General features: G+C 46.9%; 1 protein-coding gene across 1 annotated transcript in view; it reads left to right on the top strand.

Moving 5' to 3' along the window:
- sspn (sarcospan (Kras oncogene-associated gene)) overlaps positions 1-13,360 on the top strand; it is a 51,510-nt gene extending 38,150 nt beyond the window's left edge. Inside the window, exon 3 of the mRNA XM_078553664.1 lies at positions 10,105-13,360. Within this exon, the coding sequence (XP_078409790.1) occupies positions 10,105-10,467 (363 nt within the window). The 3' untranslated portion in view covers positions 10,468-13,360. The remainder of the gene's footprint in view (positions 1-10,104) is intronic.
- Positions 13,361-14,760: the final 1,400 nt, after the last annotated feature.

Genomic DNA, 14,760 nt, shown 5'->3' on the forward strand with positions numbered 1-14,760 from the left:
GAGGTGAATGTACATCTCTCTGGGGAAATGAGTATGGAAAAGTATGAAAGTAGGGAAGTCTTACTACGATTGTATAGGGCATTGATGAGCCCACATCTGGAGTACTATGCACAGTTTTGGTCTCTTTACCCAAGGAAGGAAATAGTTGTTTTGGAAGCAGTTCAGGGAAGGTTTACTTGGCTGATTCCTGGGGTGAGGTGTTACCTTGTAAGGAAAATATCTTACAATGAACAGGTTGCGCCTACACCAGGCTCGACCAGCCTTTTCATGTGAGGGGCTACGTTTCTATTTTTTTCTCTCTCCAATGAGCAAATTTCGGAAAGATAAGGTTTGCCACAACTTTAAGCATGAATTTAAAAAAAAAAGCTGAGGTATGAAAAGAAACAACTTGCTGAGCAAACATAAAGCAATGTCAAAGCAAAAAATTGATAAGTTAAAAAAGAGAGTCATTAATAAAAATGACTGCTAGAGTGTGAGGGGTTGAGTGTGTGTGTGTGTGTGTGTGTCTGGCCCACTCCCACTCTCAGAGTGCTCACTCACTCACCCTCACCCACTGAGTGGGTGTGAGTATGTGTTGGTGTGTGAGGGTTTGGTGAGTGAGAATCCTGAGACTAGGGATGGAATTTTATGGCCCTGTCGAGCTGCGCTGTAAAATGTAACGAGCTGTTCAAAAGTCCATTGACTTCCATGAGACCGTAAAATCCGGCCCTAGGAGTAAACCACACACACTCTCCCCCTCTCTCACACATTCACTCACTCTCTTTCACACATACACACACTCTCTGTATCATTTTAAAGACAGCAGAACTTCTCAGTGCTTTCTCATTGCGGGTCTTTATTAAACTGATCTCAGAATGGCAGCTTTACAGAGATTGCCTCATGGCAGAGGTCACCTAACTACATCAAGCCAGATAGGACATGTATGTTATGACGTGGTAGATGATGTGTGCCAGGTGGATCAAATCCACGAGGGAAACTTGATCATGTGGTCACAACTGTTTTGCAATTTGTATCTCATTTCAAGATGTGTGTCCTGAATTGAGAAGTAATAAGACTACCACAACTTCAGAGGTTTTTAGAAAACTAAATTAAACATTTATTAACAAAAGAAAGGATTTCAAGCACATACATAGGTCTACAAATTACTACTATAATAACTCCTAAACCCCCAATTAATCTGGCTCCCAATTACACCTTCATTAAAGCAACAGTAAAAACAAATAGATTTAAACAGACCCAGGCAGAGCAAATAATAAACAAAAACAGAATTACCTGGAAAAACTCAGCAGGTCTGGCAGCATTGGTGGAGAAGAAATCAGTTAACATTTCGAGCCTTCATGGCCCTTCGGCAGAATACCCTGGATAGAAGAATTCACAGTGAGTTTTCTCAGCTTCAGTTCCTGTAGACCGCAACTTGATGCATAGAGGCTGGAGGCTTTTCACACTTGTGTTAGATCTTAGAATGCCTTTCCCTCTAACACATAGCCTCATCTCCTTTATGCATGTCTCTCCCTTTTAAAAGCAAATTCCATTGTCCCGATATGTCCTTGGAACTTTACCTTTCTCATAATATGATTCTTTTCATAATGTTAATATTATCAATAACCTTTGGGAAAAATAAACACACTGTTCAGCTTAGCTTCCTCTAGCTGGGTGTAATATCCTACCATCTCTTTGAAATTCAAACTACCCTAATTTATCTATAAATGCAAATTTTCCTCACACCTCACATTCTAAAACTTCAACCATGTTTATGTATTTAACATTTCAAACCTAGCTTTCTTTTTGATGACTCAAAGCCTCCAGACCAGCTGTCTCAAATTCAATTAAATCCCCCCTACACACTTATAAATACAGAGAAAATATCCAAACCACACTATTAACTTACCTTTACAATAAATCACAATAATATTATGAGAATTGTTATATTTTAATGACTCCCCCCTCCTTACGGGAAAATGAACTGTCATAATTTAAAAAGACGGTTTAATTTTCTTAACCCATCTTACACTACCTATGTTTATCTAATTACTCACACTATTACGTTAACCAAATGCATGCATTAACAAAACAATATATGTAAATCCTTGGTATCAACAGAAATCATTCCAGTCCCGTGTCAGGTTTTAAATGTCCAATTTTCCCTTTGAGCTTCAAACTCTTAACAATGCATCTGCAATTAGATTTTCTTGTCCAGCCACATGTATGACCTGTAGATTAAATGGTTGCAGTAATAAGCTCCATCTGAATAGCCTTGCACCTCTGTCTCAAAATTTGTCCAAAAACTTTAAGGCCAGAATCTTGCCCTCGGCGGGGGCAGGCAGAGGCAGTCAGGAAGCCGAACACCAACCCCGATTGGCTCCGCACCACGATTTCACGCTGGTGGGCCAATTAAGGCCCGCCCAGTGTGAAACGCGAGCAGCAGCGCTCAGCGCTGCCTGTGCAGGCGGACGCAGGAGTGCGAGTGGGGTGAGCGTGAACTTCGCGCATGTGCGCGAGTGAGTGCTGCATAATCTCCCTGAGGCACGGAGCTGCATCAGGGTGATAAAGAGATATTTTTAAAAATTTTAAAATAAAAATGTAATGAAACATGTCCCCTCATAGGGTCATGTAATTAGCTAAATTTTAAAACTTTTATTTTATTATTATTTGCTTTTGGAAACCTCAACCCGACTGTGGATGAGGTTTCCAAAGAAAATGCAAAGGCCACTTGGCCTTTTCGCCAGCCTGCCAACCATCAGATTGCACAGGCAGTGAACAAATGAATTTAATTGATTAATTAATGGCCTTAACAGGCCTTTTAATTGTCGGCGGGTGGGCTGCCGAGTCCTCATGTGTCCGCCAAGCAAACTATCGCACAACAGCGCATTGACGTCAGCAAGCTCGGCCAACAGCAACGCGCATCATTTCACGTTCGAGCGGGTCAGGCACGCACCCACCCGCCGAGTGAGAATTTATGCCCTAAAGGATTGTGGTCTGTATAACCAATTCTTTCTGACAATGGCAATGGCGTGGTGATATTATTGCTGGAGACCCAGGGTAATGCTCTGGGGACCTGGGTTCGAATCCCACCACGTCAGATGGTGGAATTTGAATTCAAGTTTAAAAATCTGGAATTAAAAGTCTAATGATGACCATGAAACCATTGTCGATTGTCATGACGACCCATCTGATTCACTAATGTCCTTTAGGGAAAGAAACCTGCCATCCTTACCTGGCCTGGCCTACATGTGACTCCAGGCCCACAGCAATGTGATTAACTCTTAAATGCCCTCTGAAATGGCCTAGCAAGCTGCTCAGTTGTATCAAACCACTACAAAGTCATAAAAAAGGAATGAAACTGGACGGACCACCCAACATCGACCTAGTCACTGGAAAAGACAATGGCAAACTCAACCTTATTAACATCTGGGGCTAGTGCCAAAATTGGGAGAGCTGTCTCACAGACTAGTCAAGCAACAGCCTGACATAATCACCCTCATGGAATCATACCTTACAGATAATGCCCCAGACACCACCACCACCATCCCTGGGTATGTCCTGTACCATCAGCAGGACAGACCCAGTAGACGTGGCAGCACAGTGGTATACAGTTAGGAGGGAGTTGCCCTGGGAGTCCTCAACATTGACTGCAGACCCCATGAAATCTCATGGCAACAGGACAAACATGGACAAGGAAACCTCCTGCTGATTACCACGGACCGCCCTCCCTCAGCTGATGAATCAGTGCTCCTCCATGTTGAACACCACACAGAGGAAGCACTGAAGGTGGCAAGGGTGCAGAATGCACTCTGGGTGGGGGACTTCAATATCCACCACCAAGAGTGGCTCGGTAGCACCACTACTAACCGGGCTGGCCGAGTCCTAAAGGACATGGCTGCTAGACTGGGTCTGTGGCAGGTGGCGAGGGAACCAACAAGAAGGAAAAACATACTTGACCTCATCCTCACCAATCTGCCTGCCGCAGGTGCATCTGTCCATGACAGTATCGATAGGAGTGACCACCGCACAGTTGTTGTGGAGACGAAGTTCCACCTTCAGATTGAGAATACCCTCCAGCGTGTTGTGTGGCACTACCACCATGCTAAATGGAGTAGACTTCGAATAGATCTAGCAACTCAAGATTGGGTATCCATGAGGTGTTGTGGGCCATCAGCAGCAGAATTGTACTCGAACACAATCTCATGGCCCGTCATATCCCCACTCTACCATTACCACCAAGCGAGGGGATCAACCCTGGTTCAATGTAAAGTGCAGGAGGGTATGCCAGGAGCAGCACCAGGCATACCTAAAAATGAGGTGTCAACCTGGTGAAGCTATAACACAAGACTGCTTGCATGCCAAACAGCATAAGCAGCAAGTGATAGACGGAGCTAAGCAATCCCACAACCAACGGATCAGGTCTAAGCTCTGCAGTCCTGCCACATCTAATCATGAATGGTGGTGGGCAATTAAACAACTCACTGGAGGAGGAGGCTCCACAAATGTCCCCATCCTCAATGATGGGGGAACCCAGCATATCAGTGCAAAAGATAAGGCTGAAGCATTTGCTACAATCTTCAGCTAGAAGTGCCGAGTGGATGATCCATCTCGGCCTCCTCCAGAGGTCCCAGCATCACAGATGCCAGTCTTCAGCCAATTCGATTCACTCCATGTGATATCAAGAAACAGCTGAAGGCACTGGATACTGCAAAGGCTGTGGGCCCTGACAATATTCTGGCAATAGTACTGAAGACTTGTGCTCCAGAACTTGCTGCGCCCCTAGCTAAGCTGTTCCAGTACAGCTACAACACTGGCATCTACCCGGCTATGTGGAAATTTGCCCAGGTATGTCCTGTACAAAAAAAGCAGGACAAATCCAACCCAGCCAATTACCGCCCCATCAGTCTACTCTCGATCATCAGTAAAGTAATGGAAGGAGTCATCAACAGTGCTATCAAGCAGCACTTGCTTAGCAATAACTTACTCACTGATGCCCAGTTTGGGTTCCACCAGGGCCACTCAGCTCCTGACCTCATTACAGCCTTGGTTCAAACATGGACAAAAGAGCTGAACTCCCGAGGTGAGGTGAGAGTGACTGCCCTTAACATCAAGGCCGTATTTGACTGAGTGTGGCATCAAGGAGCCCTTGCAAAACTGGAGTCAATGGGAATCAGGGGGGAAACTCTCCGCTGGTTGGATTCATACCTAGTGCAAAGGAAGCTGCTTGTGGTTGTTGGAGGTCAGTCATCTCAGCTCCAGGACATCACTGCAGGAGTTCCTCAGGTTAGTATCCTTGGCCCAATCATCTTCAGCTGCTTCATCAATGACCTTCCTTCCATCATAAGGTCAGAAGTGGGGATGTTCGCTGATGATTGCACAATGTTCAGCACCATTCGCAACTCCTCAGATACTGAAGCAGTTCATGTCCAAATGCAGCAAGACCTGGACAATATCCAGGCTTGGGCTGACAAGTGACAAGTAACATTCACGCCACACAAGTGCCAGGCAATGACCTTCTCCAAAAAGACAGAATCTAACCATTGCCCCTTGATGTTCTGTGACATTACCATCACTGAATCCCCCACTATCAACATCCTGGGGGTTACCTTTGACCAGAAACTGAACTGGACTAGCCATATAAATACTGTGGCTACAAGAGCAGGTCAGAGGCTAGGAATCCTGCGACGAGTGACTCACCTCCTGACTCCCCAAAGCTTGTCCATCATCAACAAGGCACAAGTTAGGAGTATGATGGAATAATCCCCACTTGCCTGGATGAGTGCAGCTCCCACAACACTCGAGAAGCTTAACACCATCCAGGACAAAGCAGCCCACTTGATTGGCACCATATCCACAAACATTCACTCCTTGTACCACCGACCCACAGTAGCGGCAGTGTGTACCATCAACAAGATGCACTGCAGGAATTCACCAAGACTCTTTCAACAGCACTTTCCAAACCCACGACCACTACCATCTATAAGGACAAGGGCAGCAGATAGATGGGAACACCACCACCTGGAAGTTCCCCTCCAAGCCACTCACCATCCTGACTTGGAAATATATCGCCGTTCCTTCACTGTCACTGGGTCAAAATCCTGGAACTCCCTCCCTAACAGCACCGTGAGTGTACCAAAAGAATTACTTCTCTAAGAGCTGCACATGTTGTCTTTATCTTTAATGCCCGTATCCACTGGTGAAAATTACTTTGTTTTACTCTCAAACTCTATATAAGTTTGCCCAGGCTGTTTTCTCATATTCCTAAATTTCTACCTGTATACTTCAGGAACCAACTCATGTGCACTCGAAATAGCCTTTTTTTATCACATCGTAATTCACCAACATTTCTTCTGACAGTGAAGCATAAACCTCGTGCTCTACCCACCAACCTGGATTGTAACAGCAATGTCCAGTTTTCTTGTAGCCATTTCTTCTGTTTAGCTATCTTCTCAGCTGAAATAAAGGACACCTCCACATCTCTTCCCTCAAACTTCGGAAGAGTTGCACAAATATAAACATCTCCCCTCCAGGGTTTAGGTTAAAGGTTTCCTCATCATCAGAACTTTCCTCAGCATCTCTTTTTTAAAATCCAGCTTTTTAAGCCGGCACTCTCTGTTTCTCTCCTCTTTCTTCCTTTTCTAACTTCACCATTTCACATTCCCATTCCTGGAGGGACACACACACCCACACACAACCCCCCCCCACACACCCACACACAGCCCCCCACACACACACCCACCCCCACACACACACACCCACCCACCCCCACACACACACACCCACACACACACCCACACACACATCCACCCACCCACCCCCACACACATCCATACACCCCTACACACACACCCATCCACCCCCCCAACATACACACATACACCCACCCCCACACACACACACCCACCCACCCCCCCAACACACACACATACACCCACCCCCACACACACACCCACCCACCCCCACACACACACACACCCCCACACACACACCCACCCACCCCCCCACACACACCCACCCCCACACCCACACACCCCCACCCCCACACCCACACACCCCCACCCACATACCCACACACCCACCCACACCCACCCACCCCCACACCCACCCACCCCCACACACACACACACCCCCACACACACACACCCCCACACACACACCCACCCACACCCACACACACCCACCCACCCCCACACACACACCCACCCACACCCACACACACCCACCCACACACACACCCCCACCCACACCCACACATACACCCACACACATACCCACCGCCTCACACACACCCCCACATACACCCACACATCCACCCACCCCCCCACACACACACCCACCCCAAGACGTCCCCCAAGACATCTCCCCTGCGCCACACAGTATTGCCCCCTTGGGCATGGCAGCCATGTCTTTCCCCCGGGCCGCAGCCAGTGTCTCTACCACGGGCCCTGCAGCCAGAATTTCTCCCTGGGTCCCTGCAACATCCCTCTCCCCCAGGCCCCACAGCATCGCTCCCCTGGGCCCCACTGTTTCTGTCCCCCTGGGCCCCGCAGCCAGCTTCTCTCTCTCCCCTTCTCTCTCCCTCTTTCTCCCCCTCACCTCCCTGAAAACCTTTTTTCTCAGCACAATCCCCGGTGTTTGCTGCTCCTCCAGTCACGGATTGTTTCTCTCCCACGTTTGCTGCTCACTAGCACGCTCGCAAGATCTTCCAGTCGCTGGGCACTGGTCAGCAGCTGGCATTCTGCGTGGGTCACTGGTTGCGTAACAGCTGGTGAGAGCAGGCATCATGATGTCGGTATCGGTGTGAGCTCCATAAACAGTTTCTATGGCCTGAATTTTCAGCTCTGCGGGCGGGGGTGATCGGCGAGCCCGGGATCGGACAGGAAATGGACGCCGACTGCGATCAGCACCACCCCACCTCCCCTCCCCTCCCCCTCCCCACCCCGTCCCCATCCCCTCCCCCACCCCGTCCCCATCCCCTCCCCCTCCCCACCCCCTCCCCACCCCCTCCCATCCCCCTCCCCACCCCCTCCCCCTCCCCACCCCCTCCCCACCCCCTCCCCCTCCCCATCCCCTCCCCCTCCCCTCCCCACCCCCTCCCCTCCCCACCCCCTCCCTCTCCCCTCCCCACCCCCTCCCCACCCCCTCCCCACCCCCTCCCCCTCCCCTGACTGCGATTTCATGCTGACTGGCCAATTAACAGCCGGCCAGTGTGAACCGCGCGCTGAAAAGCTCAGTGCTGCCGGGGTGAGAGCGGGAAGAGGGCGGGCGATGACATTGATGCGGGCGCGTGCCAGCGCTGACTGAAAGCTCCCAGAAGGCAGAGAGCTGCCTCAGGGAGCTGAAGACCTGAAACAGCAAAAATAAAGGTTTCAAAAGCTGAAAAAAGTGCCCTTGCATCATAATCAGTCGCCTGAAAATTTAGCTAGTGAAAATGCTGTCCACAGAAATTTATTTATATTTCATTTCATCACAGAAATCTAACTCTGCCCGTGGATGAGGTTCGATGAAAAATGCAAAGGCTGCCTGGCTGATTCGCCCATCCCCCAACCATAAGGTTGGACGGGCTACATATAATTACAGACAATTGCCCCGTTATTGGGCTTAATTGCCCCTTTAATTGTTGGCAGGCACGCTTCCGACTTTTGTGCACGTCCGCCAACCGAAATATTGTGCAAGCACAGGACAATGTCGGGGCGCTTGCCTGATATCATCTCGAACGATTTCACGCCCGATCGGGTCGGGCGCGCGCCTGCCCAATCAGCGTAAAATTCAGCGTATGACAGTATCTTTGAGTCCAAACTGAAGAAAATGCCAGAAGACGGAGAACTCTTCCAGCCTGCTCAGAAAATTGGCCTAACAACCTTGCTCAATTATTCAGCAGAAACGTACCTACAAACAGGTTCAAAAGACGGACAGAAAAAGATCAAATGGTCCATCCAACCTGCCCCATATAGTGATGATGCCTGTTACATATTGGCTTCAACATTTACTCCCTCCACTGCCGACGCACAGTAGCAGCAGTGTGTACCATCTACAAGATTCACTGCAGCAACTCACCAAGGCTCCTTCAACAGCACCTTCCAAACCCGCGACCTCTACCACCAATAAGGACAAGGGTAGCAGATAGATGGGAACATCACCACCTGCAAGTTCCCCTCCAAGTCACTTACCATCCTGACTTGGAAATAAATCGCTGTTCCTTCACTGTCACTGGGTCAAAATCCTGGAACTCGCGCCCTAACATCACAAGATGGGGTAACTTCACCACATGGACTGCAGCGGTTCAAGAAGACCCAACACTGCCTTCCCAAGGGCAACCGGGTATGGGAATAAATGTTCTGGAATGAGTCTTTGCAAAGCAGGTCTGGGAAGGGATATAATGGTTATTGTTTAGGTTCATTCTGAGCAGCTAAGTGAGGCAGGACTCTGCCCTACGGTCTATTCCCGGGGACATACAACGAGATAAACATCAACTGCTGATGACGGTTCATCAACTTGATGAAATACGCTCTTTGACCTACCCAAAACTTGCTGGTCTTCCAGCACAGGGAGCTGTCAATGACCGAGTGTTGCAGACTGATACATTTCAAGGTTCAGGACTACGTGCCGATGGACGCATTAAAGCTTGGGGCAGCCGTGGCGAAGGCTCAGTGGGGAAGGCCTCTGTCTAAGGCCCTCCCTCTGTTGTACAGCAGGAGACTGGAGACTGTGTAAAACCCCTTGGGCTGTTTGCTTGACATGAAATGATTATTGTAAATGTAAGCTGCAATTCTAAGTGTAGTGTGGCACCTTCAACTGTCATAAATCATATTGAAAGCAAGTTGGTTTGCACTTTATGTTTAGTCCAATTTGAACTGTTATGTAAAATACCTTTACAAATGTTATGAATAAAATATATTTTTGGGAAAAAATAAATGCTGACCTTGCCAGCAACCTGGGAATGGTTAATAAGAAAACACACAGGAACAGGAATGGGCCATTCAGCCCTCGAGCCTGTTTTGCCATTCTGTACTTCAATCCTTAGAAAAGGGGAACATTAACACTGAACAGTGATAAAGCTATATTAAAGTTACTTCTATCTGTACTACTTTCAACCAAAATGCATTTGCCTTCTTTCTGCAGTTGATCTACTTCTTGCTGTGTGCCCTCGGTCTGATACTCTGTATCTCAGCTGTGGCTTTTGCTGCTCATCATTACAATCAGATCACCAAGTTCACCTGCCAGATGAATGCCGGACAGTGCGTCTGCAAGCAGGATCCAGATGACCAGATTGCTCGTACCTTCCAGTACGATGATGTGCCTGACTGCGAGTCTGTCACCGGAACTGTCAAACTCTACCTGCTCCTACAGATCGTTCTCAACTTAACCTTGGCCATCGTCTGCCTTCTGGGATGTTATGTGATGTGGAAACACAGATACCAGGTGTTCTTTGTGGGCCTTCGCCATCACCCATTTAAGACCAATCAGCAGCAGCCAAAGGTATAACGCGAGCGTTAGCAGGGCCAATGACGCCTAACAGTGAACCTGATGCACGTTTGTGGAAAGATGGGAAATTACTCCAGTATTAACTACTTTTTTGAAAGAGAAACTTGATTGTATAAATGAAAATGTGTGTGATTTTAAGAAGTGATTTACTTATGCAGCAGGGTGTGTTTTAGGGAAGTGAATGATTTAAAAGTGGTCACATTAGTGAAGGCCCTTTATCTGCAGTATTGGTATTCAACGGATTGTGTGCTCCAGTATTGTGTACCCATGCAGTAATCCTAGTCTGACTACACATTGTTCACACTTAAACCCCAAGAGGATTTCTTAAACCCGCTATCGAGAAGTAAGGGAAGAAGTTGTAAAATTCCTTTGGCTCTGAGCGGTTAAAGGGATATTGTCACTGGAGCATGGTCACTTGTCTCTTCAGCCAGCTGCAGGCCCTGGATATGCCCAAAATCGATTGAACTTCACTGATTATAGGTCAGGTTGCTAACTGTGATTAAACGTATTCCTGGAGGCCCCATCACATGACTTGCCCCCACACTCCAGCCATTAAAGTCGGCCAACACATCCATCCTTGTGACGTACTGCCTTCCTACGCCAATTGGAAAGCAAAAAGACTCATTACCCAATTGGATGGTGCTTGACTGTGTGTCAAACAGCCTTTTCTTTTCCAAATTTCAATATTTTTGTATTCACAAAAGAGAAATGTTCAAAGAAAATTAAAAGAAAATTATCTTTTTTATGATGATTTTTCTCCAGGATTACACACAGCAGTGTCCTGGAGATTGATCTTCAATTCCTGGAGACTCCAGGCCAATCCTGGAGGGTTGGCAACCCTAGTTATAGAGTAACTGTGCAACACAGAAACCATTGACATGCCCTGCTGCAAAACTATTTCTATTTTCCCCATTTTGAATCTTCTCCATCAGTCAGTCCTTGGCTGATAGGGTAGGGCATGTCAATAATATTCTCACAGCTCTTTGCTGTGAGCCCTTGTGAGCAATCCGATGATTTCCTCCGTTTGTTTATCCTAAACTACCTGGGGAGAGCAGTTGGACTCTGGGACCAAGATTGGGAATTCAGTGGATGAGAATAATGGGTGAGAGCTGGTATACGTGGCACCATTTAAAACTGAGGCATCTCTGGCTGCGTCATGTATTCCAGCAGCTTTCAAACCAGCTCACAAGTTGCCAATGTCCCTTTAAATTACTAAGGATTGTAGTGATCATTTTTAATTACATTTTTATCGGAAATGAATTTGACTTGTCTATGGAAAATTGAAGTAGCTGCTCACGAGTCTATCTGAGAACGGGTCAATGCAAAGTCTTAGAGCAAAATCCATTATAATTTGAGATAATGAGCTGGTTTAGAATGTGCCTTCATGTGATCACCGTCTGCACCTTGTAATAGTTGGAATCTTTTGCAGACAGGCACTTGGATGGAAACCTGAGAAGCTCAGAAAGAAACAGAGCACACGCACATGCACACGCATACGCACCATGCGCACACACACACACACAGACATGACACACACATGCAGACACACATGACACACACAGACATGACACACATGCGCACACACACACACACACACACACATACACACAGACATGACACACACAGACATGACACACACATGCACACACAGACACAGATACACACAGGCATGACACACACATGCACACACAGACACAGATACACACAGGCATGACACACACACATGCACACACAGGCACACACATAGATATGCACACACACATACAGCCACACAACGATACACACACACAGATTCATAGACACACAGACACACACATATGCACACATACTCACAGACACACACACATGCACACATACACAGACACACACTTGCACACACAGAAACATACACACATGGACACATACACAGAGACATATGCACATATAGACACACACACACGGATAAACACATAGAAACACACACACACAGGCTCACATACCGACACAGACACACACACACCTGGAATCACGCCATCTTTAACCTTTTCCCAGGACCTGCCTTTGCTCTGCTCCAATCTATTAACCTGTTTCAGGTTACTGTAGGCAGACAGACTTTAATGGACAAAACAAAAATACAAGAGGTTGACATTCGACAGATAAAAAAGAGGATTAATGGCCAAAACAGTGCAGATCCAAAACCATCTCCCATTGAATGGAAATTCGAGCAGAATACTCATTTATAACCCTGCCTACTTCTGGTTTTTAATGAAGTCGAGGGAGTTATTTTCTGAGTTGTGAGGGGCACTGGGGGGGATGTCAACAGCAGTGTCAATTTCCTTCTGACTTTTTTTAAAAGGTCACAACATATGTTATCAAGGGATTGATTTAAAAAAAACAATGAGGATAACAAGGTATATACACAGCAAATGGTGCAAAATCAAGCTCCCTAAGCTACTGTATACTGAAACTTTAATACAAACCAGCCATTTAGTTTTATTACATTTTCAATGATGGTGTCTCGTAATTATTTGGAATGCACGTTTTGTGGGATTTTTTGGTTTAACATGAAACTGTTGTGCTTTTCTGTGCACGAGGACTGGAAAGTGTTTTTTTTGTTGCATGTTTCCTACCGTCCTCAAATATAAAACACACAAAAGCATGAGCTAGCTTTAGTTTAATTTACAAGCCACTGCCTGAATATCTTAGCCCTCATGTTATGATTCTGGCGTGATTTATTAAATAATATTTAAGTCACCATCCTACCAGACATTTTTCTGGATTTTAAGTGTAAGCATCAACATCTGTTGAAGCACTTTTCTATATAATCTTTGTGTTAAAAAGGTTTATTTTCCCTCTACAAAATTTAGAAAAATAAATAAACATTCAATAAAAGCATATACTGCTGTTTGACTTACATTGGTTTGATTTATGTCATTTTCTTTTAATGTAATGCTTGCTGGGTGCATTGTGAATTTTATTAGGAGCTTTTAATGCAAAGGTACTATTTAAATTGGAATGAGTTCTGGGATCCCGCCCCACCCCCACCAGGGCACCCGCACCATCTGGCCCCACCCCCACCAGGGGTCCTGCACCACCCCACCTTTCCCCATCATTCTTGCTGCCCTGAAATCTCTCCATCCTTGTTCCTGTCTTCACCATAATCCTTTCCACTCCTTGCAGCAACTCACCAAGGTTTCTTCAGCAGCGTCTTCCCAAACCGTGACCCTCCCACCCCCCCTTCCCCACAACCAGCGACATGGGCAGCAGACGCATGAAAACACCATCACTTCCAAGCCACTCACCATCCTGACTTGGAAATATATCATCGTTCCTTCACTGTTGCTGGATCAAAATCCTGGAACTCCCTCCCTAACAGCACTGTGGGTGTACCTACACCACATGGACTACAGCGGTTCAAGAAGGCAGCTCACCACCACCTTCTCAAGGGCAATTAGGGATGGGCAAGAAATGCTGGCTTAGCCTCATCCTCACTAAGCTGCCTGCCACAGATTCATCTGTCCATGACAGTATCGGTGGGAATGACCACTGCACAGTCCATGTGGAGACAAAGTCCTGTCTTAACATTGAGGATACTCTCCATCGTGTCGTGTGGCACTACCACCGTGCTAAATGGTTTCGAACAGACCTAGCAATTCAAGACTGGGCAACAATGACGTGCTGTGGGACATCAGCAGCAGCAGAATTGTACTCAAACACAATCTGTAACCTCATGGCCCGGCATATCCCCCACTCTACCATTACCATCAAGCCAGGGGATCAACCCTCGTTCAATGAAGAGTGCAGGAGGGCATGCCAGGAGCAGCACCAGGCATACCTAAAAATGAGGTATTAACCTGGTGAAGTTATAACACAGGACTACTTGCGTGCCAAACAGCACAATCAGCAAGCAATAGACAGAGTTAAGCAATTCCACAACCAACAGATCAGATTTAAGCTCTGCAGTCTTGCCACACGCAGTCGTGAACAGTGGTGGACAATTAATCAACTGACTGGAGAAGAAAACTCCACAAATTTCTCCATCCTCAAAGATGGAAGAGCCCAGCACATCAGAAAGACTTGTGCTTCAGAACTTGCCGCACTCCTAGCCAAGCCAAAACACTGGCATCTACCCGGCTATGTTGAAGATTGCCCAGGTATGTCCTGTACACAAAAAGCAGGACAAATCCAACCCAGCCAATTACTGCCCCATCAATCTACTCTTGATCATCAGTAAAATGACGGAAGGGGTCATCAACAATGCTATCAAGCAGCTCTTGCTTAGCAATAACCTGCTCATTGATGCCTAGTTTGGGT

This window comes from Cetorhinus maximus, chromosome 12, assembly GCF_964194155.1.
Source record: "Cetorhinus maximus chromosome 12, sCetMax3.hap1.1, whole genome shotgun sequence".
NCBI lineage: Eukaryota > Metazoa > Chordata > Chondrichthyes > Lamniformes > Cetorhinidae > Cetorhinus > Cetorhinus maximus.